Below are 27,980 nucleotides of genomic sequence, written 5' to 3'. Positions count from 1 at the left end.
CACAGACAAACAAACACTAGTATCTATTACACGAGTGATATTCAAACAAAATGATCGTGGAGACCATAGTCTTCCTGATAACCGCTTTATTAGTGTACTTTTTGTACCTGTACAAATGGGTACATCACTATTTCGACAAGAGGGGAGTGAAGTACTTACCCGGGGTACCGATTTTTGGAAATATTTTGAAATCTACGTTTCTGAAAAATCATTTAGTTGATGATTTGGATACGTTGTATCGAGCTTTCCCGGATGAAAAGTAAGTTTTTTATTCGATGATTCGATTTTTATCTCCAGGTTGCTATCCCTATCATTTTATTCCAGAAAACCAACAAGGTGCCATGGAATTTTTTGTATACCATTAAATATATTTTGTCCAGGTATGTAGGCTATATAGAAGGCACGGCTCCGATCCTCATAATCCGAGACCGGGAACTGATGAAAGCCATCACGATCAAGGATTTCGACCACTTCGTCGACCACAAGGAATTCTTCTCTGAGGAGACTGACCCATTGTTTGGAGGCAGCTTGTTTATGATGAAAGGTACACAGTTCATGATGGCTTAATCTTGACAGAAATTCTATGTAGAGGGTACTTCCCGTTGACCTAAAATCATAAAATTTGGCAGGTAGGTAGGTCTTATAGCTGACAGTACGGGAAAAATCTGAAAACCGTGAATTTGTGGTTACATCACACAAAAAAATTAAATTGTGATCATAAACTAATAATTAGTATTTTCAATTTTCGAAGTAAGATAACTATATCAAGTGGGGTATCATATGAAATGGCTTAACCTGTGCATTCTAAAACAGATTTTTATTTATTTTTATGCATCATAATTTTTGAATTTTCGTGCAAAATGTCGAAAAAATACGAGTGTAGTACGGAACCCTCGTTGCGCGAGTCTTACTCGCGCTTGGCCGGTTTTTTTTAAAACTTAAAACGCACATAATTCCGAGATATCAGAATTGTGCGCCTGATATCGAAGCCCAGATCCACCGAAAAGGAAGTCGGTGTCAATAACTAGACCGATAGATAGATATCACCGCCTAAATAACTAGACCGATAGATAGATATCACCGCCTAAATAACTAGACCGATAGATAGATATCACCGCCTAAATAAAATAATACATTTTTAGGTGAAAGGTGGCACGACATGCGCACCACCCTTAGCCCGGCCTTCACCAGCTCCAAGATGAAGATGATGCTACCATTCATGACGGAGATCAGCGCCAACATCGTCAACCACTTGAAAGGTACTTACTTGCTCAACTTTTTTGCTGGTTCTTTAGCTACACAAAAAATTGTGTAAATTATAAGTGCCTATGGTAATATTACCTAATAACATAAGAAACCTACCGCCAACAAAAAAACACAATTATTGATACCACACGCAAGGTCAATGAAGCGGACAGGAGTGATATCATCGCCCATCGGCCAATCAACTAAGTACCTAGCTGTTATCATTGCAGGGCAATTTGAAGGACTAAACGGACACAAAACGTATTAGTCGAAATTTTAATTAAACAACACGTTTTGACATTAGCTGTTGTCAAATCGTAAAATAATGATACCCAAAGAACTTTATTTTATTTTTATTTTATTTGGGACAGTAAACAATTACCTAATAAAAGTTATAACTAGGTACGACTTAAATCTAACAAAATTGACAAATATGAAATCCACAACACTATCCACAGCTTACTACATACAACTTGCATGTACTTATGCGTGGTGTATTCCTATGTCGATGATGATACCATGTTCAGTTGTGTCATGTGAATGAGTCAATGAACCAGTTCCCGCTTTTCTATTTTACATTGAGCTCACACAAGCATAGTAAAAAGGAAGCATTGTAAAACTAGTAAATAATTACTAAAATGAAATAAGTACCTAGATGTAGGTAAGGTTGGTATAAGAGTGCTTTAAATAAGGTTTTAGGATATGATTAACGTAAATATATTAAGTATATTGAGTAATTAGGTGGTCTAAGATGTTATGAAACTATTTACAGCAGGTGATTGAGTTTTTTTATAATTTTTATACCATTAATTCCATTGAACCATCGACTCCCAATGCTAGACACCTATGTAAAGTTACCCGTAGCTACTGTACCAACTCAGTTGGAGATCCTTTTTGCCCCCCGCACTATTTATTTTTCATAAAAATCTGGTAACACTGGAAACGTCAATAAATAAAAATTCGACTGTAGTTAAATAAATAAATAAAATAACCTTTTATTTGGGACCATAGCGCACAGTACAAAACAGAACAACACCAGACAAACGTACATAAACAAAACAAAAAAACACAACAAAAAACAAAGCATGAAGACAAAAAGATCACAAATACTTAACTAATACGTACGGCTTTCCATGCATTTCAACCGAGAAAACCACTGCACTTACTTAGCTCCTATAGATAGTGTACGACTGTAGGTACGTGTATAGAGGCGGCGATTTTCCCAGCCGAATTGCATGGAATTACAGTAAAATTAATCTAAAATAAAATAAAATAAATGTCTGACATAAACCCGAATGCGTGTCTGTGGCGCATAGCTGTCCCAAAAAAGGGAATTGCCTCAGCGTAATGCTGTAGTAGTGTATGTGGGTACACTACCTCAGCGCTGTTTTTCAGGCATCCCCTGGAAAATTCCGCTCGACGTCCCGGACCGGTCCGGGTTTCATAATTTATCTGTGCGATTGACCCCTCGGCGTAAAATTGACATACTAATATCTAGTTGAATTCCTTTCACAGTGAACGATGACCTCCCTGGCGCGTTGGTAAGCGTTGTTGTCTTATTAGTGGGAGGTCCCGCGTTCGATTCACGGCAGGGGTTTGGAATTTTATATTTTTATTGCACCATTATGGAATTAGGGGTGCAGCATTGGAATTGATGAGTTCTTACCTAAATGATAGAATACAAAGGGTAGACGTGAATGGAAAGCGATCTCCCGGATCCGTTGTAAAAATGGGGGTGCCACAAGGTTCCATCTTAGGACCTTTTCTGTTCCTTATTTACATCAATGACCTTCCTTACCTCGCTAAGGACAATTACGGGATAGTCTTGTTTGCTGATGATACATCACTTTTATTTAAAATCAATCGATACTTAACAACTTTTGATGAAGTAAACAATTCTCTCACCAAGTTAGTACAGTGGTTCGAAGCTAATAACCTGCTTCTCAACGGGAAAAAGACAAAGTGTATTAAATTCACTTTACCAAATGTTAAGCAGGTGAAAACCACTGTGCAACTTAATAATGAGGAATTAGATTTAGTGGATACCGCTATTTTTCTTGGAATAACGTTAGATGCAAAACTTCAATGGGGCTCTCATATAAATAACTTATCGAACAGACTTAGTTCTGCCGCATATGCGGTAAAAAAGATTCGCCAGTTGACAGACATAGAAACTGCGAGACTAGTATATTTTAGTTACTTTCACAGCATTATGTCATATGGTATATTATTATGGGGTAATGCTGCTGATATTAATTCTATTTTTGTGCTGCAGAAAAGGGCTGTTCGAGCCATATACAGTATGGGGCCACGAGAGTCGCTGAGAACTAAATTTAGGGAAGTTAAAATTATGACAGTGCATAATCAATATATTTTTGAAAATTTACTATACGTACATAAAAACATAAATAAATTTAAAAAAAAAAGTGACTGTCATAATATAAATACTAGAAATAAAAATAAACTTGTAATTCCCGCCTCTAGGCTCAGTAAAGTTAGCAATTCATTTGCTCGTAATTCCATACGTTTCTATAATAAGCTTCCAGAAGACATATTGGAGATGTCTCTCAACAAGTTCAAAGTTTTCATAAAACGTAAACTAATTGAAAAATCCTATTACAATGTAAAGGATTATTTAAATGATAAGCAAGCTTGGGAATGAGTTGCTTAACGACTTTGTGATAGTTCTAATAAGTTTCAATAAATTTGTAAAGTGGTGATAATAAAAAGAATACCCGGCTGAGTTTGTTGTGGGCTCTTCTCAGACCTGGGCGCGTTTGGAACCCTCGTAGCTTTAGTTTTAAGTTTGCGTTATAATTATCACCACTATATTATCTTACAAATCTAACACTATACCAGACAATCAATAAGAGTAATTTATTACCTATTTTGAATAAATCATTTGACTTTGACTTTGACTTTATAATTTCTAAATTTCTGGTTTGGTCTGGTGAGAGGCTTTGGCCGTGACTAGTTACCACCCTATCGGCAAAGTCGTGGGCTCCACTATAGAAAGGTTCACCACTATTTATTCACGAATATTATACTATATAGGTATAGCGGTAATATTCAGTATAAAGAGGTTCATTTGCACTTTACATATCTGTAATTTCAAGTTTCGGAGACACGTATTTATAGACATTTATACAATTTTAAAATGATTAACATTATAAATAGAAAACACGATTACTACATAGATTTCGTTAATATTCACTGGAAAGATATTAATTTGCACTGATCTTTACGTAATTTCTTAATTTCAAGACACGTAATCGCGTATTTTATACAGATTTATGTAAATAAAATGAAATTAATTAGGTCCCTAGCATTTTTAGAAACACAAAACCGCAAAGTATGAACTACGAACACATATAAAGATTACCATAACATAAACCTATAATACTTTTTTTTTTAACTGGTTTTACGGCTCTGGGATCTATAATAATCTTGCTGGGAACCAAAGACCAATAAAGTAAACTTAGCAAGATACTTTTTTTTTAACTGGTTTTACGGCTCTGGGTTCTAATCTATACCTCCCCCCCGCTCCCACCATCAAGAGCGAGCGAAGCGAGCTCGGTACTTGGGGCACTCCGACTCGGAAGGGTTAGGTTAGAAGGGGATGGCGGGGTCTGTAAGACCCCGCCATCCCCTTCGTGGGTTATTTCTTTTTTTACCACCCAGAAAAAAGGAGCCCCGCGAAGCGGGGCTCCGTCGACGGGCCCCGGTCGACGAGAAGAGACCACCACTATGGTGGGGGGTCTCTTTCCTCCCCCCCGTTCCCACTATCAAGAGCGAGCGAAGCGAGATCGGGACTTGGGGCACTCCGACTCGGAACGGTTAGGTTAGAAGGGGATGGCGGGGTCTGTAAGACCCCGCCATCCCCTTCGTGGGTTATTTCTTTTTTTACCACCCAGAAAAAAGGAGCCCCGCGAAGCGGGGCTCCGTCGACGGGCCCCGGTCGACGAGAAGAGACCACCACTATGGTGGGGGGTCTCTTTCCTCCCCCCCGCTCCCACCATTAAGAGCGAGCGAAGCGAGCTCGGGACTTGGGGCACTCCGACTCGGAACGGTTAGGTTAGAAGGGGATGGCGGGGTCTGTAAGACCCCGCCATCCCCTTCGTGGGTTATTTCTTTTTTTACCACCCAGAAAAAAGGAGCCCCGCGAAGCGGGGCTCCGTCGACGGGCCCCGGTCGACGAGAAGAGACCACCACTATGGTGGGGGGTCTCTTTCCTCCCCCCGCTCCCACCATCAAGAGCGAGCGAAGCGAGCTCGGGACTTGGGGCACTCCGACTCGGAAGGGTTAGGTTAGAAGGGGATGGCGGGGTCTGTAAGACCCCGCCATCCCCTTCGTGGGTTATTTCTTTTTTTACCACCCAGAAAAAAGGAGCCCCGCGAAGCGGGGCTCCGTCGACGGGCCCCGGTCGACGAGAAGAGACCACCACTATGGTGGGGGGTCTCTTTCCTCCCCCCCGTTCCCACTATCAAGAGCGAGCGAAGCGAGATCGGGACTTGGGGCACTCCGACTCGGAACGGTTAGGTTAGAAGGGGATGGCGGGGTCTGTAAGACCCCGCCATCCCCTTCGTGGGTTATTTCTTTTTTTACCACCCAGAAAAAAGGAGCCCCGCGAAGCGGGGCTCCGTCGACGGGCCCCGGTCGACGAGAAGAGACCACCACTATGGTGGGGGGTCTCTTTCCTCCCCCCCGCTCCCACCATTAAGAGCGAGCGAAGCGAGCTCGGGACTTGGGGCACTCCGACTCGGAACGGTTAGGTTAGAAGGGGATGGCGGGGTCTGTAAGACCCCGCCATCCCCTTCGTGGGTTATTTCTTTTTTTACCACCCAGAAAAAAGGAGCCCCGCGAAGCGGGGCTCCGTCGACGGGCCCCGGTCGACGAGAAGAGACCACCACTATGGTGGGGGGTCTCTTTCCTCCCCCCGCTCCCACCATCAAGAGCGAGCGAAGCGAGCTCGGGACTTGGGGCACTCCGACTCGGAAGGGTTAGGTTAGAAGGGGATGGCGGGGTCTGTAAGACCCCGCCATCCCCTTCGTGGGTTATTTCTTTTTTTACCACCCAGAAAAAAGGAGCCCCGCGAAGCGGGGCTCCGTCGACGGGCCCCGGTCGACGAGAAGAGACCACCACTATGGTGGGGGGTCTCTTTCCTCCCCCCGCTCCCACCATCAAGAGCGAGCGAAGCGAGCTCGGGACTTGGGGCACTCCGACTCGGAAGGGTTAGGTTAGAAGGGGATGGCGGGGTCTGTAAGACCCCGCCATCCCCTTCGTGGGTTATTTCTTTTTTTACCACCCAGAAAAAAGGAGCCCCGCGAAGCGGGGCTCCGTCGACGGGCCCCGGTCGACGGGCCCCGGTCGACGGGCCCCGGTCGACGAGAAGAGACCACCACTATGGTGGGGGGTCCTCCCCCCCGCTCCCACCATCAAGAGCGAGCGAAGCGAGCTCGGGACTTGGGGCACTCCGACTCGGAATGGTTAGGTTAGAAGGGGATAAACCCCCCCCCCCCTAACCTACCCAATCCTTAAGTTTTTTAAAACAGGCTACGCCAGAAGACTCGCTTTAAAGCCGTTTAGAAAAAAAAAGTTTACTTTACTGGTCTGTAGTCTGTAAAGCAGCAGCAAAAGTATTATAGATTAGAACCCAGAGCCGTAAAATCAGTAAAAAAAAAAAGTATTACAGGTGTTAACGGTGGTAACCTATGACAGTATCTATTGTATTTTGCGATTTTGTATTGTGTTTGTTTAGTTTATTCTAAAAATGCTAATTGTGATTAAAGTGATTAATTTTATTTAAAAAAATGATTTTCGAGCTCTGAAATTTTAACTTAGAGTTTCAGGAGCACCCCCTTTACTGCCCCCTATCCCAATGGATGGTATTGTACTCTATAGCAACCCCAAGTCGTGCCGCCAAGCAATTTAGCGTTCTGGTGCGATGCCGTGTGGATACCAAAGGGGTACGGGTTTAATAAAAACTGCCGTAATCCTTGAAAATCGGCGTGGGAGTGTTTCCAAAAATCCTTACCTTGTAGACCTTACAATCCACAATTACAAATTACTTTGCAATTGTGGATTGTAAGGTCTACATCTCCTGAGGATGCTCCGGTGTCAGGGCGAAACGTGCGTCGAGTCTGTTTTGGGATTTGTGTGGTGGTGCGAATTTATTTATTTTATTTATTTATTTATTATTATACCATAATGTGCACTGTCCTTACAGGGTAGTCCTAATGCGACAGTGCACTCTAATCTATCTTATACCTATTAACAATTATACTTAAAATTAAAAAATAAATTATTTACAACGACAATAAAATTATTAATCTACTACTTAACGGCTATCTTATGAATAACTTATAATCCACATTGCTATCCTTGTGAGCTCAGTCAGAGAGCAACAAAAAATATCTATTATTTCGGCTATTAAGTTAAGGGTGCGGAGTGCGCGCGTCAGCGGCGCCTGCCTGAGCAAGTTGGTACGCCCGTACGGCACGGCCAGCAGCGGCGGCCGGCGTCTCCGCTCCACGTACCTCTCCGGGGCACACAGACTAACCTGCGCCAATATGTCTGCATCGCAAACCTTCCCTCTCAATATCTTGAAGATATATGTAACGAGCGCAAGTTCCCTCCTTACCCTCAGCTCGTTATATCCTACCATCCCTAGAACAAACAATGTTGGGTACATTAGAGGATAATATGGATATACCCCATACAGCCTCATATACAAGTACCTGACAAACTTGTTCTGTACCCTCTCCAACATCATACAATATTTGGTTTCATGAGGAGCCCAGATGACTGCATTACCTTCTAATTGGCTTCTTACAAGCGCATTGTATAAGGCAACGACAGCCTTCATATTACTAAAACCGCGAACCGTGCGAAGTATAAAGCCTAAATTTCGATATGCTTTTTTACAACATTTAATTATATGAGAACGAAACGTTAGCTCAGTGTTCAGACTAACCCCCAAGTCCCTTACCTCTACAACCCTCGACATTGGCATCCCGTTGATTTTATATTGATTTAGGATTGGAGCATGTGAACGAGAAAAACTGATGACTGCACACTTTGAGATATTGAACTGCAAGAGGTTATCCTCGCTCCATCTTACCACTCTGTCGATATCCCTCTGCAGCCTTGCACAGTCAGCCTTTTCAGTCACTCCTACAGAGAGCTTGAGGTCGTCCGCAAATAGCAAGCATTTTGCTTCCCTGACTACTCTCGGCAGATCATTTATCATTTATCATTGCTTGCCTGGTGGCTGCTTTTTCCTGCATGTTTAGCAGTGGGAGGGCGGGCGGTGCATTTCGCATGCTGCATGTTGCATCATACAGATTCGACTTGTTTCAAGCAGATTTTTTTTTTTTTATTCAGATACAAGTTAGCCCTTGACTGCAATCTCACCTGGTGGTAAGTGATGATGCAGTCTAAGATGATAGCGGGCTAACCTGGAAGGAGTATGGCAGTTTTTATTAAACCCATACCCCTTTGGTTTCTACACGGCATCGTACCGGAACGCTAAATCGCTTGGTGGCACGGCTTTGCCGGTAGGGTGGTAACTAGCCACGGCCGAAGCCTCCCACCAGACCAGACCAGAAATTTAGAAATTATAAAATTCCAAACCCCTGCCAGGAATCGAACCCGGGACCTCCCACTATTAAGACCACAGCGCTCACCACTGCGCCAGGGAGGTCGTCAAAAGGGATTATAGCAAATTAAGCTTTTGGTTCATTGTATATCATGGACTTCCGCAATGTAACGCCTGCTTCTATACAACACCTACTGTTTAATTTTTAACCGGAAACCCAAGTACTAACTTTCATGGAAATACTTGAAAAATGACGGACTTTCATACAAACTTTCATATCCAATTTTTGTTAAAACTGTATCTTTAAAAAAATACTAGCCAAGTTTATCATGATGACTAATATTCCCCTTTCTACTCCAAGTTGCGAACTAAGCGTAAAGCTTGTGCTAGGAGTCAGTACGACATTAAGGGTGACATTCATGCAATGGGTCGTGTGGTTGAAACGGCGATATTTCGGATTTCAGTCCGAGAGGGGTATTCCAACTACAACAACAACTGGTCCGCTCCTGACTATCGACGCTGTATATCTATCTGGTTGTCGATAGGTTGCATCGGCGAAGATATTGACGCCGAGGACTTGTTACGCCGCTACACGAGTGACGTCATCGCGTCCGCCGCCTTCGGCCTGCAGGTGGATTCGGTGCGGGACAAGGACAACAAGTTCTACAAGACTGGGCAGAACCTGTTCAAGTTCACCGCCTGGCAGCGGTTCCTGTTCTTCATTATTGCTATCTTCCCTAATTTATCTAAGGTAAGCACCAAAAGCGATGGAGAGAACTATGCTCGGAGTTTCTCTACGTCGTCAAATCAGGAATGAGGAGATCCGTAGAAGAACTAGAGTAGGTACCGATATAGCTGAACGGGTTGAGAAGCTGAAGTGGCAATAGGCAGGGCACATAGCTCGAAAAACCGATGGACGTTGGGTTCCCAAGGTGCTGGAATGGCGAAACCTCGCACCGGAAGGCGTAGCATTGGAAGACGCTCTAGGTGGACTGACGACATCAGACGAGTCGCAGGGAGCCACTGGATTCAGGCCGCGCAAGACCGTGGCGTGTGGAACTCCCTACAAGAGACCTATATCCAACAGTGGACGTCTATCGGTTGATGATGATGATGCTAGAAGACCCAAAGTCTTCGAACAATGCATGTTGCCAGTGATGCCATATGGATCCGAGAGATGGTCGCTAACTATGGGCTTCATAAAAAAGCTCAGAGTCACTCAGCAAACTTTTCCTATCTAATTACTGTTTGATTGTCGATTATTTATCTTTCAAAATAAATTTAACTTTTACAAATACTTTTGAATCATTAAATACATCTACCACTGGTTTAGTATGCCTTTATAACAATACTAGCTTATGCTCGCGACTTCGTCCGCGTGGACTAAACAAATTTTAAACCCCTACGTCATGATAGCTAACTGCATACCAAATTTCAGCCCGAACCGTCCAGTAGTTTGACCTGTACGTTGATAGATTAGTCAGTCAGTCATTGCTGGAGCGAGCTGCAAATCCACGCTCTTTAATCATTTAGAAACTTGGCGTAAAAGTCTTCCCGGCTGAAACTATGGACTTCTTCAACCACCTGGTGACGAGCACGATGGAGCACCGGGAGAAGAACAACATCGAGAGACCAGATATGATACAGTTGTTGATGGAGGCGTCTAAAGGTAAGTTTGTTTGTTTTTTAATTCAGATACAAGTGAGCCTTTGACTGCAAACTCACCAGTGATGACGTAATCTAAGATTAACTGGAAGGGGTATGGCAGTTTTATTAAACCCTTTGAATGGAATTTTATTTTGAAGACTGCGCTCGCACATTGTGGTACTTAAGTGACGATGCAATCTAAGGTGCAAAACTCACTGAGAATCAATGAAATTATACATACATTTCTATTGACCATAATTATTTTTTATTTTTCACTGGTTCACTTCGGAGATAAGGGGGAGGGAGGAACGGTAGGTATTTCTTACGACATTTTGCACGATAAATCAAAGACTATTATGCATAAAAATAAATAAAAATCTGTTTTAGAATTTACAGGTAAAACCCTCTGATTATGATACCCCACTTTATATAGGTATCTAACATTGAAAATTCAAAATTCAAAATTATTCGTTCATGAACACATTTTAATGTTTTTTGTGATGTAACCACAAATTCACGGTTTCTTGATTTTTTTCCTTTACTTGTGCTATAAGAACTACTTACCTACCAACCTGCCTTTCATGATTCTAGGTCAACGGGAAGTACTCTTAAAGTTTTATTGACAGACACGACAGACAGACAGACAACAAAGTGATCTTATAAGGGTTCTTTTTTTCCTTTTGAGGTACGGAACTCTAACTAACTAACTAACTCAAGTTTTTATAAACTAACGTATAGTAAAGTTTTGTTTTATTTACAGGAGCATTAAAAGATGATTATGATGCAAGCGACAATATGTCGACCACCGACGACACGTTCAAACCAAAAGCAGTTCAAAGGCGTAAGTTCATACAACGTATTTGATAAATTATTATACAGGGTGTAACCAGAACGCTAGCAAAAACTTAGCGTTATTGTTATACTACCTAAACACAATCCAATACCAAGAACCATTTGCCTCATTTTGTAGTTTTAGTGATTCGTTGCACATCGTTGGTGCGCCTCGAACGTGTGGTGGGGGACCTCGTGAGTGGGTCCCCGGTGGAGTCCCCAGTAGTATGTAGTGGGTATTCCGGTCGCCTCTCAGCCGGTGAGTCCCACATACCTTCCTTCCAGTTGGCTGGCTGGTTGGGTAGCTGGCTGGCTTTCAGGGGGGGATGCGTAAACGCATTTCCCAGTGATAAAAAAAGGGGTATCACGCTACGAGGCTCATTATTTTTTTGGTAGATACTTCTACACATCGCTCGGTCCAAACCTCAGTTTGCAGGGATGTTGTGAACATTATCTAGCACCTTCTATAAATTATTTAAAAAAAACTCTATTCTGTAACTCTATATAATAATTAATTTCAGAGCCAAAACGGCCTAAAAGATTGCGAAAATTGCACCCAAAGTTCATAATTTTCATCACTTCACTGAAAAGGTACTAAACTGGAACTCATTTCACAAAGTTTATCAGCGTTTATTTAGTACTTTATTTGTGTAATTACACATTTTTGTTCGCGAGCTCATGTTTATTAAACAACTTATTTAGTACCTATCTCCTTTAAATCATGTTAAATACATTAAACAAATATAATTATGTAAATATTGATACGAGTAAGTATAATAAAAATGGTTGCGGTCACATTATCAATATAGTTATCATAGCATTGGGTTAAAAAAAATAAAACAACAACATAATAACCAACTAATTAGTTAGGTACTCGATTTGAGAGTTTAATCTGATTCTGACGTAATAGCTGGTAAGTACTATGCGCGAGGCGAAACAAACATTAGATCAATACTCTGAATATTAATATCTAAGTACCTAATCTCAAAGTCAAAGTTGAGTCAAAGCCATATTTAATTCAAAATTGATAGGAACCATTGTATACTTACGACGGTTACGCACTCATTTTCATCAAGAGAAGAAAAAATACAAAGGACAATATGACAGTGTTTTTAAAGACTTTTACCTGTTAACAGGAAAGTAGAATACTTAATAGTAAAAAATAATATTTTCTCAACAAATTTAAAAAAAAAGGTTAAAATGCGGGATAATGCTAGGAAAAATAGGAAGGTGAGATTTGTAGAGCCAAAAATGTATAACTACTACGGTAGAAGAATAAGCGCATATTTAGTTCCTAAAATATTTAATGCAATCGGTTGGGCTGGGGAGGATATCGATAGGCTCAGTGAGGGAGTCCTTAAAAAGAGGTTAAAGAAACACTTACTTAGGGACTCTCTAACTGACTATCATGCTTCTTAATAATTATTAATTTGTGTTTTCTTTGGTTATTTATTAGTAAGTTGTTAGTATACTCAATTGTGTTAGTTTTTATCTTTTAGTGAAGTAGGTAGGTTTAAATTAGTATGTAGTACAGTTTTATTATAAGAATAGATATAGGTGTGTCAATAGCGTTAAGGAAATATAGTAGTAAGTTATGTACATAGTATTAAGAGCGCCACCTCGCCAACAAACTGGCCCACCAGTTTGGCGAGATAGATATGTAGGAAACTCTGTAAAATTAATATGAATAAATAAATTTAAAAAAAAAAAAAAAATCCGATCCGGGTCCGTGAAAATACGTTCCTTTTTGTTTTGTATGGGAGCTTATGACATAATAAATATGTCGTAAATAATCGCTGGTATTCTCACGGATGTCGGATATAACTCTGATGACGGAAGTACAGTGCGTAATCCGTAATTTTTAATTGTCAATTGTTGATTATGTAAGATATTTAATGTAATGGTTATAAAATTACGTTAAATTAAACCTAAAGCTACGTCTACGAGGGCTCCAAAGTCCAAACGCGCCTTAGGCCCCCCACCACTAACTCAGAGGGGTTTTCTTTTTACTGTCACCATTTCACAATTACACGTAAAACTTATTAGATCTACCAAAGCTGTTAAAGCAATGATCATTTCCAACCTTTCTTATCATTTAAACAACCATATTTTAAGTGAGTAGGTACATTGTAATAGGAATTTTCGAAAAAACATCACCGCGGGATGTTCATTGCTGTCAAACGCCACACGTAACATCGGCTACAGAGAGACAGCAATAGCCCCACAGCAAAACAAGAAGAAGAGAGACAGCAAATGAACTGTGGCATTACTACTGCTGTCGCGTTGCTGTCGCTACTGCAACGTTTTACGTAATCACCCCGCCGATATGTCTTCTGGGAATATCTTGCATGGGAGTTATAAACTTCAGAGTGTGCCTATCCATTTAGGGCAAATCTTTGCACCCTCAACTTTTCAACTTTCAAACTTTTTTTTAGAGTGGACTCAAACTGAGCTGGCGGGCCAAGCTTTTATCTTCTTCGCAGCCGGTTACGAGAGTTCTGCTACAGCCCTGGTAATGTGCGTACACGAGCTGACCATCAACCCGGATGTCCAGGAGAAATTGTACCAGGAGATCAGAAGCTTCAAGGAGAAGCACGGGGAATTGACTTACGATAACCTCACTGCTTTGAAATACTTGGACTGCGTGTTATGCGGTAAGAACATTTTATACATTTTGGAACTAGCATGATATCCGCAACTTAACCTACATATAGTGCTATAAAAAAAGCTCATAGTGACGGGCAACACTGAGGGCAACAGACAGAGAGGCCGCTCACCAACTAGATGGTCCGACCAGCTAAAGGAGTCCAGCAGGTGTGGATTTCATCACATTGTAAAAATGGCCACCGACAGAAGCCGATGGAAACAGATAAGCCATTCGAGGGCAGTTTGCCAGGACCACGATCTTCAGCAATGAAGGAACGACCGGAGAGAGAGAGAGTGCAAATTAACAGAACAAATTAATTATTTGTCGCTGGCTAGAGAAACTTCGAGATCTAAGAGTATATCTATGATATCTATCGGAATAACTGTATGATTTTTAAAAACCGAAATCCACGCGGACGAAGTCGCGGGCATCAGCTAGTTATAAAATAATGAAATGAAATGAAATGAAATGAAATGAAATAATTTATTTGTGTGAATATTGGAAGACAAGGTGTTTACAATAGAGAGTTGCCAACATATCCAGTCAGGAAGCCCTGACGTACAAATGTTTTGACAAAGTAGGCAGTACATCAGATAAGAATATCATATTGCGTCAAAGATATAAATGTCAGTCAATAATATTAATAACTTAATCAAATTCATTCTAATTCTTGTGCTTAAATTCTAAAAACTCACCAACAGAATAAAATACATTTTGCGACAGCCACTTTTTTAATGCATTTTTGCATTTGTTTACTGGTAGTGCAGTTACAGATTTAGGAATTGCATAATAGACTTTTACACACATGGCACTACAATTCTTTAAATACGTGGCTGTCCTGGGCGTCTTGTTTAACATCAGCCTTTCCCTATTTCTAGTTCCGCGCGGAAATACCTCCCTTGCAGTCTTGAAAAGATGCATGTTGGTTTTAACAAACATCGCTATCTCTAAGATATATATACAAGGGAATTGGAAAAGGAAATGAAGTTATGTTTTAGGAGACACTACAATACTTTTGTGAATTCCAGAAACTCAAAGGAAATGGGCAGCCGCTCTTATCATGGACAGGGTTTGTACCAAACCCTATGAGTTACCCCCACCGAAGGAGGGCGGCAAGCCAGTTCAAGTAAGTTACCCTAAGAGGTCCATTAGAGATGCCATTTTAAAACGACCTCACTGGCGCAATGGTCAGCGCTGTGGTCTTATAAGCGGTCCCAGGTTCGACCCAGGCTTCTCAAAAACCCTGTGGGAACTTTTCGATATTCCGGGATAAAAATTACGCTGTGTCCGTGTCCAATGATGCAAGCTATCTCTGTGCCGAATTTCATAAAAATTGCGTCTAAAATCCCGTGGAAAGTCTTCCAGTCTGTCCCCTAGATGTAAACTAACTCTGTATCTCATCAAAATCGGTCACAGTATGCGGCAGAAAATTATGTACATCGGTCATTAGAATGACGTTTCGGCCTTTTAGAGCGTTGTCTCTGTCACTCATACCTATCTGACGTTTTGTCAGTCTCAACAACAGAGACAGTGCTCTACAAAACCTCCCTCTAAAGGTCGATGTACATTATTTTATGCCGCGTACTGTAAATAGATGAGCCGTGAAAAGCTAGCAGATAGACCGAGATAGAGACACACTTTCGCATTTATAATAATAAGTTTGGATTAACCATCCAATGTATCTTATTCACAGTTAAATAAAGGCGATATAGTCTACAACCTAGTCAACTCTGTCCACATGGACGAGCAATACCACCCCGACCCGACCAAGTTCGATCCGGACAGGTTCTCCGAAGAGAACAAGCACAACATCAAACCTTTCACCTACATGCCCTTCGGCATGGGACCTAGGAACTGCATCGGTAAGAGTTCTTCTGTCCTGAAACCAGGCTTTATCCAGTTTCTAGAATCCCCAGATATAAACCAGGATTCTAAATCCTATGCCTAGTTTTTATGCTTATCCAGGAAAAAGTGTACTAGGAGTTCACATTCTCCAAACAGGCAAACTGGCAAGTTTTAATCCCGATATCCAGGAAAAATTGTACCAGGAGATCAATGCCTAGTAGGGAAAAAGGCTCCGCATTTGTCCCGATATCCAGGAGAAATCGCACTAGGAGATTAGGCGCTTCTGGGCACGTCGCACTGCTCTAACTTTTCTGAGTTAAGTATGTGCGTTTTAAGCACTTAAATCACTTGCTCTAAGGTTGAAGGAAAACATCGTGACGAAACCTGTATGACTGAGAATTCTTTATAATGTTCTCAAAGGCGTGCGAAGTCTGCAAATTCGCACTTTGCCAGCGTAGTGGACTATGGCCAAACCCTTCTCATTCTGAAAGGAGATATGGACAAACAAAATCCTTTATTCAAATTTTTGTGTTCTTGAATCTTTGAATGTTACTAATCAGTTTTAAAATATCCTTTTTTACAGGGTCTAGATTTGCCCTTATGGAGCTGAAAGTTTTGATATACGACCTCGTGCTGAACTTCAAGATAGTGAAGTGTGCGAAGACCATGGAACCCATCGAGCTGAAGCCGCACCCCTTTAACATTCAACCCAAGAACGGGTCCTGGGTTCGGTTGGAACCTAGGACTTAAGCTGCCGATCGATAGATCTATAACATGTACAAAGTTCATCATAAATCAATAGTAATGATAGAAATCATTGTCATAAAAACGTAAATTTATGCGGACAAAGTCGCAGGCAACAGGAAGTATCTAAAGTTATAAACAGCACGTCTATATTACTATTTTGTATAATCTAGCGCTATTTTTTTTATTTTTGCGTTATTTTTCGCTGGATAATATAATTAAAACTAGCTTCTGCCCGCGGCTTCGCCCCCGTGGCCTACAGGAAACAAATGGCTTTTTTTTTCAGAAACAAACATTATAACATCAGGACGCGCACTCTGAACAGCACCGAATAACACATTTAACCTTCCAACCCCCATTTCACCCCTTTATGGGGGGGGGGGGATTTTTCTCATAGTCGTTTCTTAAATGACACCTAACCTCAAGAAAAAATCTACTTTCCAAATTTCAAGTTAATTATAATATCAATAATTAAAACTTTCCCATACAAACTTTCATCCCCTATTTTACCACCCTTATGGGCAAATTTTACAAAAATCCTGAAACAATTATTTCTTCATTTGTGACCGAAAACCCAAATACCAATTTTTATGCAAATCACTTAAAAAATTACCGACTTTCATACAAACTTCCATCCCCCATTAAACCCACTTAGGGGTGGAATTTCGAAAAATCCTTTTTTAGTGGATACCTACTCTTTACAAAGAATATACCCTCCAAATTTCAGGTCGTTAGGATATACGGTAGTGCGTTTCACACCATCATCAAGATCCAAAAGGCGAAGCCAGGGTCGAATAACTATAGCAGATATCAAAACTCCAATAAATTAGCCTAGTTGTGAAATAAATCTATCGAAATCAGAGAGTCAGTTATGCAGAAGTTTTGAAATCGAAGCAAACAACATCAAAACAATACACACATAATATTATTTTAACATGCGAAAGATCACAAAGTACAAACATGGCACAAACTACAGATTCTTTAGCGCCATCTATTGAGCGATTAAACAAAAAATAATTTACATATTTCTGCTGTCTGTAAGATGGCGCTTGTAGCAACCTGAAAACAAGCTAATATTCTCATAGTGAAACCCCCCTGGGGCCCCTGGATATCCCACTGCGCGTGCGCGTGCACAGTTATCACTTATCTGTCAACTAAAACATATTATCCTTTGCTCAGTAGGTACATACACCCACAATGACAAACAATCACTAGTATCTATTACACGAGTGACATTCAAACAAAATGATCGTGGAGATCATAGTCTTCCTGATAACCGCTTTATTAGTGTACTTTTTGTACCTGTACAAACGGGTACATCACTATTTCGACAAGAGGGGAGTGAAGTACTTACCCGGGGTACCGATTTTTGGAAATATTTTGAAATCTACGTTTCTAAAAAATCATTCGGTTGATGATTTGGATACGTTGTATCGTGCTTTCCCGGATGAAAAGTAAGTTTTTTATTCGATGATTCGATTTTTATCTCCAGGTTGCTATCCCTATCATTTTATTCCAGAAAACCAACAAGGTGCCATGGAATTTTTTGTATACCATTAAATATATTTTGTCCAGGTATGTAGGCTATATAGAAGGCACGACTCCAATCCTCATAATCCGAGACCGGGAGCTGATGAAAGCCATCACGATCAAGGACTTCGATCACTTCGTCGACCACAGGGAATTCTTCTCTGAGGATACTAACCCATTGTTTGGAGGCAGCTTGTTTCTGATGAAAGGTACACAGTTCATGATGGCTTAATCTTGACAGAAATTCTATGTACAGGGTACTTCCCGTTGACCTAAAATCATGAAATTTGGCAGGTAGGTAGGTCTTATAGCTGACATTAGGGGAAAAATCTGAAAACCGTGAATTTGTGGTTACATCACACAAAAAAATTAAATTGTGGTCATAAACTAATAATTAGTATTTTCAATTTTCGAAGTAAGATAACTATATCAAGTGGGGTATCAATTATGAAAGGGCTTCACCTGTGCATTCTAACACAGATTTTTATTTATTTTTATGCATCATAATTTTTGAATTTTCGTGCAAAATGTCGAAAAAATACGAGTGTAGTCCGGAATCCTCGTTGCGCGAGTGTGACTCGCGCTTGGCCGGATTTTTTAACTTAAAACGCACATAATTCCGAGATATCAGAATCGTGCGCCTGATATCGAAGCCCAGATCCACCGAAAAGGAAGTCGGTGTCAATCACTAGACCGATAGATAGATATCACCGCCTAAATAAAATAACACATTTTTAGGTGAAAGGTGGCATGACATGCGCACTACCCTTAGCCCTGCCTTCACCGGCTCCAAGATGAGGAAGATGATGCCCTTCATGACGGAGATCAGCGCCAACATCGTCAACCACTTGAAAGGTACTTGCTTGCTCAAGTTTTTTGCTGGTTCTTTAGCTACACAAAAAATTGTGTAAATTATCAGTGCCTATGGTAATATTACCTAGTAACATTAGAAACCCACCGCCAACAAAAAAACACAGTTATTGATACCATACGCAAGGTCAATGAAGCGGACGGGAGTGTTATCATCGGCCAATCAATGTGCCATGTAAATAAATATGACGTAGTATGCGTACAAGAGACGGATCGCGGCCCATAATCCGCGGCCAGAAATACCCAACATGACGCGCATCATCGAGCGACCACACCACAAGTACGGCAGCGCAATTTATACCCGACACGGTGCGCACGTAAAGTCTGCCTATATGACGGATGAAAATAATGTGGAGATCCTGACCGTAGAGCTGTCCGACACTACGGCAACGTCCGTCTACAAACCGCCCAGCCACCCCTTCCTTTTCACCCCCCCAATCAACTTTGGCAACACGAGTACCAGCATAATTATTGGAGACTTTAACAGCCATAGCTTCATTAAACGCAACACTAACGATCTCAGAAGTACCAACTGTATTATAAAAATATTTAATGCCCTGACCCGCAGTATCTTAGAATATGCAGTCCCAGCATGGAATTCGCATTACAAAACTCATACGGCAAGAAAAGAGCGAAATCAGCGTTCCTTCACAAGGTACCTGGCCTTCAAAGATAAGTCATGTCCATATCGCGCCGATTACGAAATACGAATGAAACACTTTAAAATCCAATCCTTGGAAAAACGCAGGCTTATGTCGGACTTAATAACTCTGCACAAAATTGTCCACAACACTCTGGATTCCCCTGACCTATTGAACCTGATAAACATCCTTGTCCCACGACGACCTCCTAGACTTCCTGTAAATAAAACTTTTTTGCCCCATTTTTCCAAAAGTAATCTAGGAAAATTAGCCCCATCAAATCGATTAATAAACTCTTACAATAACTTAACATACACTGGCATTGATATATTCCACGATTCTCTTTTAATTTAAGAATTAATTGTACTCCATGAATGAGCTGACATTGTCGTAATCTTTAATCTTTAAATTGTTATCCTTATCTGACTCTTATCTAATTTAATTTAATTTTTATGTAATGAGCAACTAATTTTATTAATTAAGCAATTGTATCTATTAATTTAGCTGTAGATTATATTTATTAATTAGTGGTTAATGTTAAAAGTTCTTCTAAATCTTATTGTTAACACAACCGGAGACTTACGTAATGCTGTATATGCCTATAATTGATGATTGTAGTAGGACTGGAATTGTTTGTGACATGTTTTTAATATTTGTGAATGTTGTTACAATTTATCGTTGGCATATCTAATAATAAAAAAAAAAATAGCGTCTCATGGGGCTACAGCGCAACAGATAGTAATGGAGAGGCCGTTAAAGAATGGAGCGAGGCCAACAATCTTGCACTGGTGCACGATCCAAAATTGCCCAAGTCTTTCAATAGTGGAAGATGGAAAAGGGGATACAACCCAGACTTAATCTTTGTTAGTGCAAACATTAGTTCTCAGTGCCGAAAACGAGTCGCAAAACCGATTCCTCGCACCCAGCATAGACCTATCTCCTGTGACTCCTGTGAGGTAAGTGCTGTGGTCCAACCTATTACAGTCCCTTTCCGGAGGCGCTTCAACTTTTAAAAGGCGCATTGGGAGGAGTTCTCAACCACAATAGACAACCGTATCCGCACAATGGAAGCCACCCCACAGAATTATAACATATTCATAGACATGGCAAAAGCAGTGTCTCGCAAGACCATTCCGAGAGGGTGCACCACATCTTATGTACCCGGGCTGTCTGGGGACGCTGCATGTCTCCTACAGGAATACCAAACCCCTTTGAAGGAGACCCCTTCTCCCAATCCACAATCTCCCTCGGCGAACGCCTAATGCAGTGTATCGGTGAATGCCGAAGGAAGAAATGGCAAGACCTGGTTGAGTCAGTCGATATGACCCACAACAGCAAAAAGGCCTGGTCAACTCTCAAGAATCTAACTGGCACCCAAAACTCACCCGGTGAGTACACAAACGTAACTGCAAACCAGGTCGCCCACCAACTGCTCCTAAATGGAAAGACTAAACCCCTTCGAGGAGCTACTAAAATCCTAAGGAATCTAACCACAGAAACGGATGCTCTGAGCACTAACAATAGCCTCAACGAAATAAAAGCTGGGCTCAAGAAGTTGAAGAGTGGTAAAGCGTGTGGACTTGACGATCTCACAGTCGAACAGATAAAGCAATTTGGCCCTGCAACTTTGGACTTGATTTTGAGGCTGGTATAATGGACACGTCAATAAACAAAAAATTCGACTGTAGTTGAATTTCTTTCAGAGTAAACAGAACGACGACCTCCCTGGCGCAGTAGTAAGCGTTGTTAAATTATTAGTGGGAGGCCCCGGGTTCGATTCTCGGCAGGGGTTTGGAATTTTATAATTTCTAAATTTCTGGTCTGGTCTAGTGAGAGGCTTTGGCCGTTGGCAAAGCCAAGCAATTTAGCGTTCTGGTGCGATGCCGTGTAGAAACCAAAGGGGTACGGATTTAATAAAAACTGCCGTAATCCTTAAAAATCGGCGTGGAAGTTTTTCCAAAAATCCTTACATTGTAGACCTTACAATCCACAATTGCAAATTACTTTGCAATTGTGGATTGTAAGGAGGATGCTCCGGTGTCGGGGCGAAACGTGCGTCGAGTCTGTTTTGGGATTTGTGTGGTGCTGCGTGGTGGTGCGAATTGATTGCCTGGTGGCTGCTTTTTCCTGCATGTTTAGCAGTGGGAGGGCAGGCGGTGCATTTCGCATGCTGCATGTCGCACCATACAGATTCGATTTGTTTCAGCGGATTATAGCAAATTAAGCTTTTGGTTCATTGTATATCATGGAATTCTGCAAAGTAACGCCTGCTTCTATACAACACCTACCCTCTAACAAATAAACCTGAATAGCGGTGGAATAGTTATACTCTGTTTTGTCTTTCTCTGTCATCAGTAATTCGACATTTGAAGGCAAAAGACAAAACAGAGTATAACTATTCCACCGCTATTCCAGGTTTATTTGTTAGAGGGCTTCTGTTTAATTTTTAACCGGAAACCCAGGTACTAACTTTCATGGAAATACTTGAAAAATGACGGACTTTCATACAATATCCTATTTATGTTAAAACTGTATCTTTAAAAGAATACTAGCCAAGTTTATCATGATGACTAATATTCCCCTTTCTCCTCCAAGTTGCGACCTAAGCGTAAAGCTTGTGCTAGGAGTCAGTACGACATTAAGGGTGACATTAATGCAATGGGTCGGGTGGTTGAAACGGCGATATTTCGGATTTCAGTCCGAGAGGGGTATTCCAACTACAACAACAACTGGTCCGCTCCTGACTATCGACGCTTTATATCTATCTGGTTGTCGATAGGTTGCATCGGCGAAGATATTGACGCCGAGGACTTGTTACGCCGCTACACGAGTGACGTCATCGCGTCCGCCGCCTTCGGCCTGCAGGTGGATTCGGTGCGGGACAAGGACAACAAGTTCTACAAGACTGGGCAGAAGCTGTTTGAGTTCACCGCCTGGCAGCGTTTCCTGTTCTTCATTATTGATATCTTCCCTAATTTATCTAAGGTAAGCACCAAAAGTAATGGAGAGAACTATGCTCGGAGTTTCTATACGTGGCCAAATTAGGAATGAGGAGATCCGTAGAAGAACTAGAGTACCGAAATAGCTGAACGGGTTGAGAAGCTGAAGTGGCAATGGGCAGGGCACATAGCTCGAATAAACCGATGGACGTTGGGTTCCCAAGGTGCTGGAATGGCAAAACCTCGCACCGGAAGGCGCAGCGTTGGAAGACGCACTAGGTGGACTGACGACATCAGACGAGTCACAGGGAGCCGCTGGATTCAGGCCGCGCAAGACCGTGGCGTGTGGAAGTCCCTACAAGAGACCTATATCCAACAGTGGACGTCTATCGGTTGATGATGATGATGCTAGAAGACCCAAAATCTTCGAACAATGCGTGTTGCCAGTGATGCCATCATATTATGGATCCGAAACATGGTCGCTAACTATGGGCTTCATAGAAAAGCTCAGAGTCACTCAGAAAACTTTTCCTATCTAATTACTGTTTGAATGTCGATTATTTCTCGTTCAAAATAGAATAGAATAGAAATATTTTTCATTCAATTAAACTTTTACAAATACTTTTGAATCATTAAATACATCTACCACTGGTTTAGTATGCCTTTATAACAAAACTAGCTTATGCTCGCGACTTCGTCCGCGTGGACTACACAAATTTTAAACCCCTATTTCACCCTCTTTGGGGTTGAATTTTCAAAAATCCTTTCTTAGTGGATGTCTAAGTCATGATAGCTAACTGCATACTAAATTTCAGCCCGAACCGTCCAGTTGTTTACCTGTACGTTGATAGATCAGTCAGTCAGTCATTGCTGGAGCGAGCTGCAAATTCACGCTCTTTAATCATTTAGAAACTTGGCGTAAAAGTCTTCCCGGCCGAAACTGAAGACTTCTTCAACCACCTGGTGACGAGCACGATGGAGCACAGGGAGAAGAACAACATCGAGAGACCAGATATGATACAGTTGTTGATGGAGGCGTCTAAAGGTAAGTTTTTTTTTTTTTTTAAATTCAGATACAAGTGAGCCCTTGACTGCAACCTGACCAGTGATGACGTAATCTAAGATTTAGGTTTTAAAAATCCCGTGGGAACTCTTTGATTTTTGGGGATGAAAGTAGCCTATGTCACTTTCCAGGTCTTAAACTATACCCATGCAAAAAATCACGTCGATCCGTTGCTCCGTTGCGACGACGTGATTGAAGCACAAACCAACAAACAAACACACTTTTGCATTTATAATACGGGTAGTGATAAGGGTAGTTATTAATGTAAATAAAGTTTAAAACGCTGTGAAACTGAAACTGCTCGCCGTTGCCCTGCCAGTCTTGACAGACACGACAGACAGACGGACAGACCAACAGACAGACAACAAAGTGATCCTATAAGGATTCCTTTTTTCCTTTTGAGGTACGGAACCCTGAAAACTATTACTATTTTATACATAGTAGAATAACTTAAGTTTTTTTACGCACAACATACAGAAACGTTTAAGTGCGGAGACCAGCCCATAGTTTTTTTTATTATTATTCATTACAGGTAAACGCTTGATCATAATCACTCGATCATTGATAGAAAGTGATGATGTGGCCTAAGATGGGACCCGTTGACCTAGAAGATGCCTATTCACTCTTGTTTTAAATATACCCGGATTATAATTGGTAGGAAACACAGATCGTGGAAGAGTATTCCAAACCTTAGCCATACGTATGAGGAATGATGACGCAAAACAAAAACTTTACAAATTAGAAGGGAATATAAAGACCAAATATTTTTATATAAAATCATTAACGGTATAATCGATAGTTCTTATTTCTTAATTAAAATAAAATATTGCGTAGGTACCTAAATTAAGTAAGCGTAAGACACGTAAACATAATATGTTTTCGATTCCACTTGCCGAAACTAATTACAGTAATAACAGATTTATAATACGTGCTTGTGATACGCACAATAAAAAATATCAAAATGTGGACCTATTCCAATATAGGTGCGGTGGGTATATATATTTAAATGTATAATATATATATATATATATATATATATATATATATATATATATATATATAGATATTTATATATATTATATATATATAATATACGTTAGTTTATAAAATCTTGAGCTCTTCTTTCTTCACTATGAAGACGTCGTCGGGCAAAGTTTCCATCCTTATGTCGTCGACATTTAAATACATTTAAATATATATATATATATAATGTCGACGACATAAGGATGGAAACTTTGCCCGACGACGTCTTGATAGTGAAGAAAGAAGAGCTTAAGATTTTATAAACTAACGTAAGTATAGTGAAGTTTTATTTTATTTGCAGGAGCATTAAAAGATGATTATGACGCAAGCGACAATATGTCGACCACCGACGACACGTTCAGACCAAAAGCAGTTCAAAGGCGTAAGTTCATACAACGTATTTGATAAATTATTATACAGGCTGTAACCAGAACGGTAGCAAAAACTTAGCGTTATTGTTATACTACCTAAACACAATCCAATACTAATAACAATTTGCCTCATTTTGTAGTTTTAGTGATTTAGTATTTTTCAAACCCGTAATATATCCGCCTTTTATCCTAAAAAGTCGGTATACTTTTGAGGATTTCTTTTTTGTAACCTGTCTATGTGTTGCAATTACAAGAAGAAGAAGAGAGACAGCAAATTAACTGTCGCATTGCTACTGCTGCAACGTTTTACGTAATCACCCCGATATGTCTTCTGGGAATTTCTTGCATGGGAGTTATACACCTCAGAGTATGCCTATCCATTTAGGGCAAATCTTAGCACCCTCAACTTTTCAACTTTCAAACTTTTTTTAGAGTGGACTCAAACTGAGCTGGCGGGCCAAGCTTTTATCTTCTTCGCAGCCGGTTACGAGAGTTCTGCTGCAGCCCTGGTAATGTGCGTACACGAGCTGACCATCAACCCGGATGTCCAGGAGAAATTGTACCAGGAGATCAGAAGCTTCAAGGAGAAGCACGGGGAATTGACTTACGATAACCTCACTGCTTTGAAATACTTGGACTGCGTGTTATGCGGTAAGAACATTTTATACATTTTGGAACTAACATGATATCCGCAACTTAACCGAACAAATTAATTTTTTGTCGCTGGCTCGAGAAATCTCGAGATCTACGAGTATATCTATGATATCTATCGGAATAACTGTATGATTTTTAAAAACCGAAATCCACGCGGACGAAGTCGCGGGCATCAGCTAGTTATAAAATAATGAAGTTATGTTTCAGGAGACACTACAATACTTTTGTGAATTCCAGAAACGCAAAGGAAATGGGCAGCCGCTCTTATCATGGACAGGGTTTGCACTAAACCCTATGAGTTACCCCCACCGAGGGAGGGCGGCAAGCCAGTGCAAGTAAGTTACCCTAAGAAGTTCATTAGAGATGTCATTTTAACGACCTCCCTGGCGCAATGGTGAGCGCTGTGGTCTTATAAGCGGGTGATCCCAGATTCGACCCAGGCTTCTCAAAAACCCTGTGGGATTTTTTTGATATTCCGGGATAAAAATTACGCTGTGTCCGTGTCCAATGATGCAAGCTATCTCTGTACCGGATTTTATAAAAATTGCGTCTAAAATCCCGTGGAAAGTCTTCCAGTCTGTCCCCTAGATGTAAACTAACTCTGTACCTCATCAAAATCGGTCACAGTATGCGGCAGAAAATTATGTACATCGGTCATTAGAATGACGTTTCGGCTTCTTAGAGCGTTGTCTCTGTCACTCTTACCTATGTGACGTTTTGTCAGTCTCAACAACAGAGACAGTGCTCTACAAAACCTCCCTCTAAAGGTCGATGTACATTATTTTATGCCGCGTACTGTAAATAGATGAGCCGTGAAAAGCTAGCAGATAGACCGAGAGAGAGACACACTTTCGCATTTATAATAATAAGTTTGGATTAACCATCCAATGTATCTTATTTACAGCTAAATAAAGGCGATATAGTCTACAACCTAGTCAACTCTGTCCACATGGACGAGCAATACCACCCCGACCCGACCAAGTTCGATCCGGACAGGTTCTCCGAGGAGAACAAGCACAACATCAAACCTTTCACCTACATGCCCTTCGGCATGGGACCTAGGAACTGCATCGGTAAGAGTTCTTCTGTCCTGAAACCAGGCTTTATCCAGTTTCTAGAATCCCCAGATATAAACCAGGATTCTAAATCCTATGCCTAGTTTTTATGCTTATCCAGGAAAAAGTGTACTAGGAGTTCACATTCTCCAAACAGGCAAACTGGCAAGTTTTAATCCCGATATCCAGGAAAAATTGTACCAGGAGATCAATGCCTAGTAGGGAAAAAGGCTCCGCATTTGTCCCGATATCCAGGAGAAATCGTACTAGGAGATTAGGCGGTTCTGGGCACGTCGCACTGCTCTAACTTTTCTGATTTAAGTATGTGCATTTTAAGCACTTAATATCACTTGCTTTAAGGTTGAAGGAAAACATTGTGAGGAAACATGCATGACTGAGAGTTCTCCATAATGTTCTCAAAGGTGTGCGAAGTCTGCCAATCCGCACTTTGCTAGCGTGGTGGACTATGGCCAAAACCTTCTCATTCTGAAAGGAGATTTGGACAAACAAAATCCTTTCTTCAAATTTTTGTGTCCCTGAATCTTTGAATGTCACTGATCAGTTTTAAAATATCCTTTTTTACAGGGTCTAGATTTGCCCTTATGGAGCTGAAAGTTTTGATATACGACCTCGTGCTGAACTTCAAGATAGTGAAGTGTGCGAAGACCATGGACCCCATCGAGCTGAAGCCGCACCCCTTTAACATTCAACCCAAGAACGGGTCCTGGGTTCGATTGGAACCTAGGACTTAAGCTACCGATCGATAGATCGATAACCTATACAATGTTCATCATAAATCAATAGTAATGATAGAAATTATTGTCATAAAAACGTAAATTTGTGCGGACAAAGTCGCAGGCAACAGGAAGTATCGAAAGTTATAAGAACAGCACTGTTTGTATTACTATCCATACTAATATTAAAATTTGAAAGTGTGTCTGTCTGTCTGTCTGCTAGCCTTTCACGGCCCATCCGTTCAATTGATTTTGACGAAATTTGGTACAGAGATAGTTTGCATCCCGGGGAAGGACATATGCTACTTTTATCCCGGAAAATCAAGGAGTTCCCACGGGATTTTTAAAAACCGAAATCCACGCGGACGAAGTCGCGGGCATCAGCTAGTTTTGTATAATCTTGCGCTATTTTTTAATTTTTGCGTTACTTTGCTCTGGATAATATTATTATAAGGTCTGATTGGTCGTTTGATGATAAAGATTATAAAACCATAATTTTTTATTACCTTTTTAAAGTTCCTTAACCCAAACAATCGAGGTTCCA

The 27,980-nt window shown here is 40.9% G+C and overlaps 2 protein-coding genes across 3 annotated transcripts; both read left to right on the top strand.

Annotated features, from left to right (window-relative positions):
• Positions 1 to 2: 2 nt before the first annotated feature.
• On the top strand, positions 3 to 16,562 carry LOC117988002 (probable cytochrome P450 9f2). Its single transcript, XM_034975099.2, has 10 exons — positions 3 to 259; positions 381 to 544; positions 1,143 to 1,259; positions 9,388 to 9,593; positions 10,376 to 10,511; positions 11,250 to 11,330; positions 13,756 to 13,974; positions 14,996 to 15,093; positions 15,661 to 15,829; positions 16,396 to 16,562. The coding sequence occupies exons 1-10, from the start codon at positions 51 to 53 to the stop codon at positions 16,560 to 16,562; spliced, it is 1,566 nt and encodes a 521-aa protein (XP_034830990.1). The 5' UTR covers positions 3 to 50.
• LOC117988003 (probable cytochrome P450 9f2) lies at positions 16,451 to 27,931 on the top strand. 2 transcript variants are annotated; one of them, XM_069502568.1, is made up of 10 exons: positions 16,451 to 16,588; positions 18,132 to 18,295; positions 18,825 to 18,941; positions 22,377 to 22,582; positions 23,446 to 23,581; positions 24,924 to 25,004; positions 25,426 to 25,644; positions 25,885 to 25,982; positions 26,552 to 26,720; positions 27,288 to 27,931. In XM_069502568.1, coding segments are annotated over exons 1-10 (1,359 nt in total). In that variant the 5' UTR covers positions 16,451 to 16,586; the 3' UTR covers positions 27,455 to 27,931. The 2 variants fall into 2 exon arrangements, with proteins under 2 accessions (XP_069358669.1, XP_034830991.1); XM_034975100.2 differs by lacking the exon at positions 16,451 to 16,588 and adding an exon at positions 17,735 to 18,010.
• The last annotated feature ends 49 nt before the right edge of the window (positions 27,932 to 27,980 follow it).

Source organism: Maniola hyperantus, chromosome 13 (assembly GCF_902806685.2).
Source record: "Maniola hyperantus chromosome 13, iAphHyp1.2, whole genome shotgun sequence".
NCBI lineage: Eukaryota > Metazoa > Arthropoda > Insecta > Lepidoptera > Nymphalidae > Maniola > Maniola hyperantus.
The sequence above is the reverse complement of the archived record's forward strand: the minus strand, read 5'-3'. Positions and strand labels throughout refer to the sequence as shown.

What these genes read in the sequence shown, in the direction of transcription:
- LOC117988003 (XM_034975100.2), top strand. Translation starts at nt 17,802, where the DNA reads ATGATCGTGGAGATCATAGTCTTCCTGATAACCGCTTTATTAGTGTAC. An exon ending in CAGCTTGTTTCTGATGAAAG is followed by an intron (nt 18,296 to 18,824) that starts GTACACAGTTCA and finishes ACACATTTTTAG; the next exon opens with GTGAAAGGTGGCATGACATG. An exon ending in GGGACCTAGGAACTGCATCG is followed by an intron (nt 26,721 to 27,287) that starts GTAAGAGTTCTT and finishes CCTTTTTTACAG; the next exon opens with GGTCTAGATTTGCCCTTATG.
- LOC117988002 (XM_034975099.2), top strand. Translation starts at nt 51, where the DNA reads ATGATCGTGGAGACCATAGTCTTCCTGATAACCGCTTTATTAGTGTAC. An exon ending in AGGGCGGCAAGCCAGTTCAA is followed by an intron (nt 15,094 to 15,660) that starts GTAAGTTACCCT and finishes TCTTATTCACAG; the next exon opens with TTAAATAAAGGCGATATAGT. An exon ending in GGGACCTAGGAACTGCATCG is followed by an intron (nt 15,830 to 16,395) that starts GTAAGAGTTCTT and finishes CCTTTTTTACAG; the next exon opens with GGTCTAGATTTGCCCTTATG.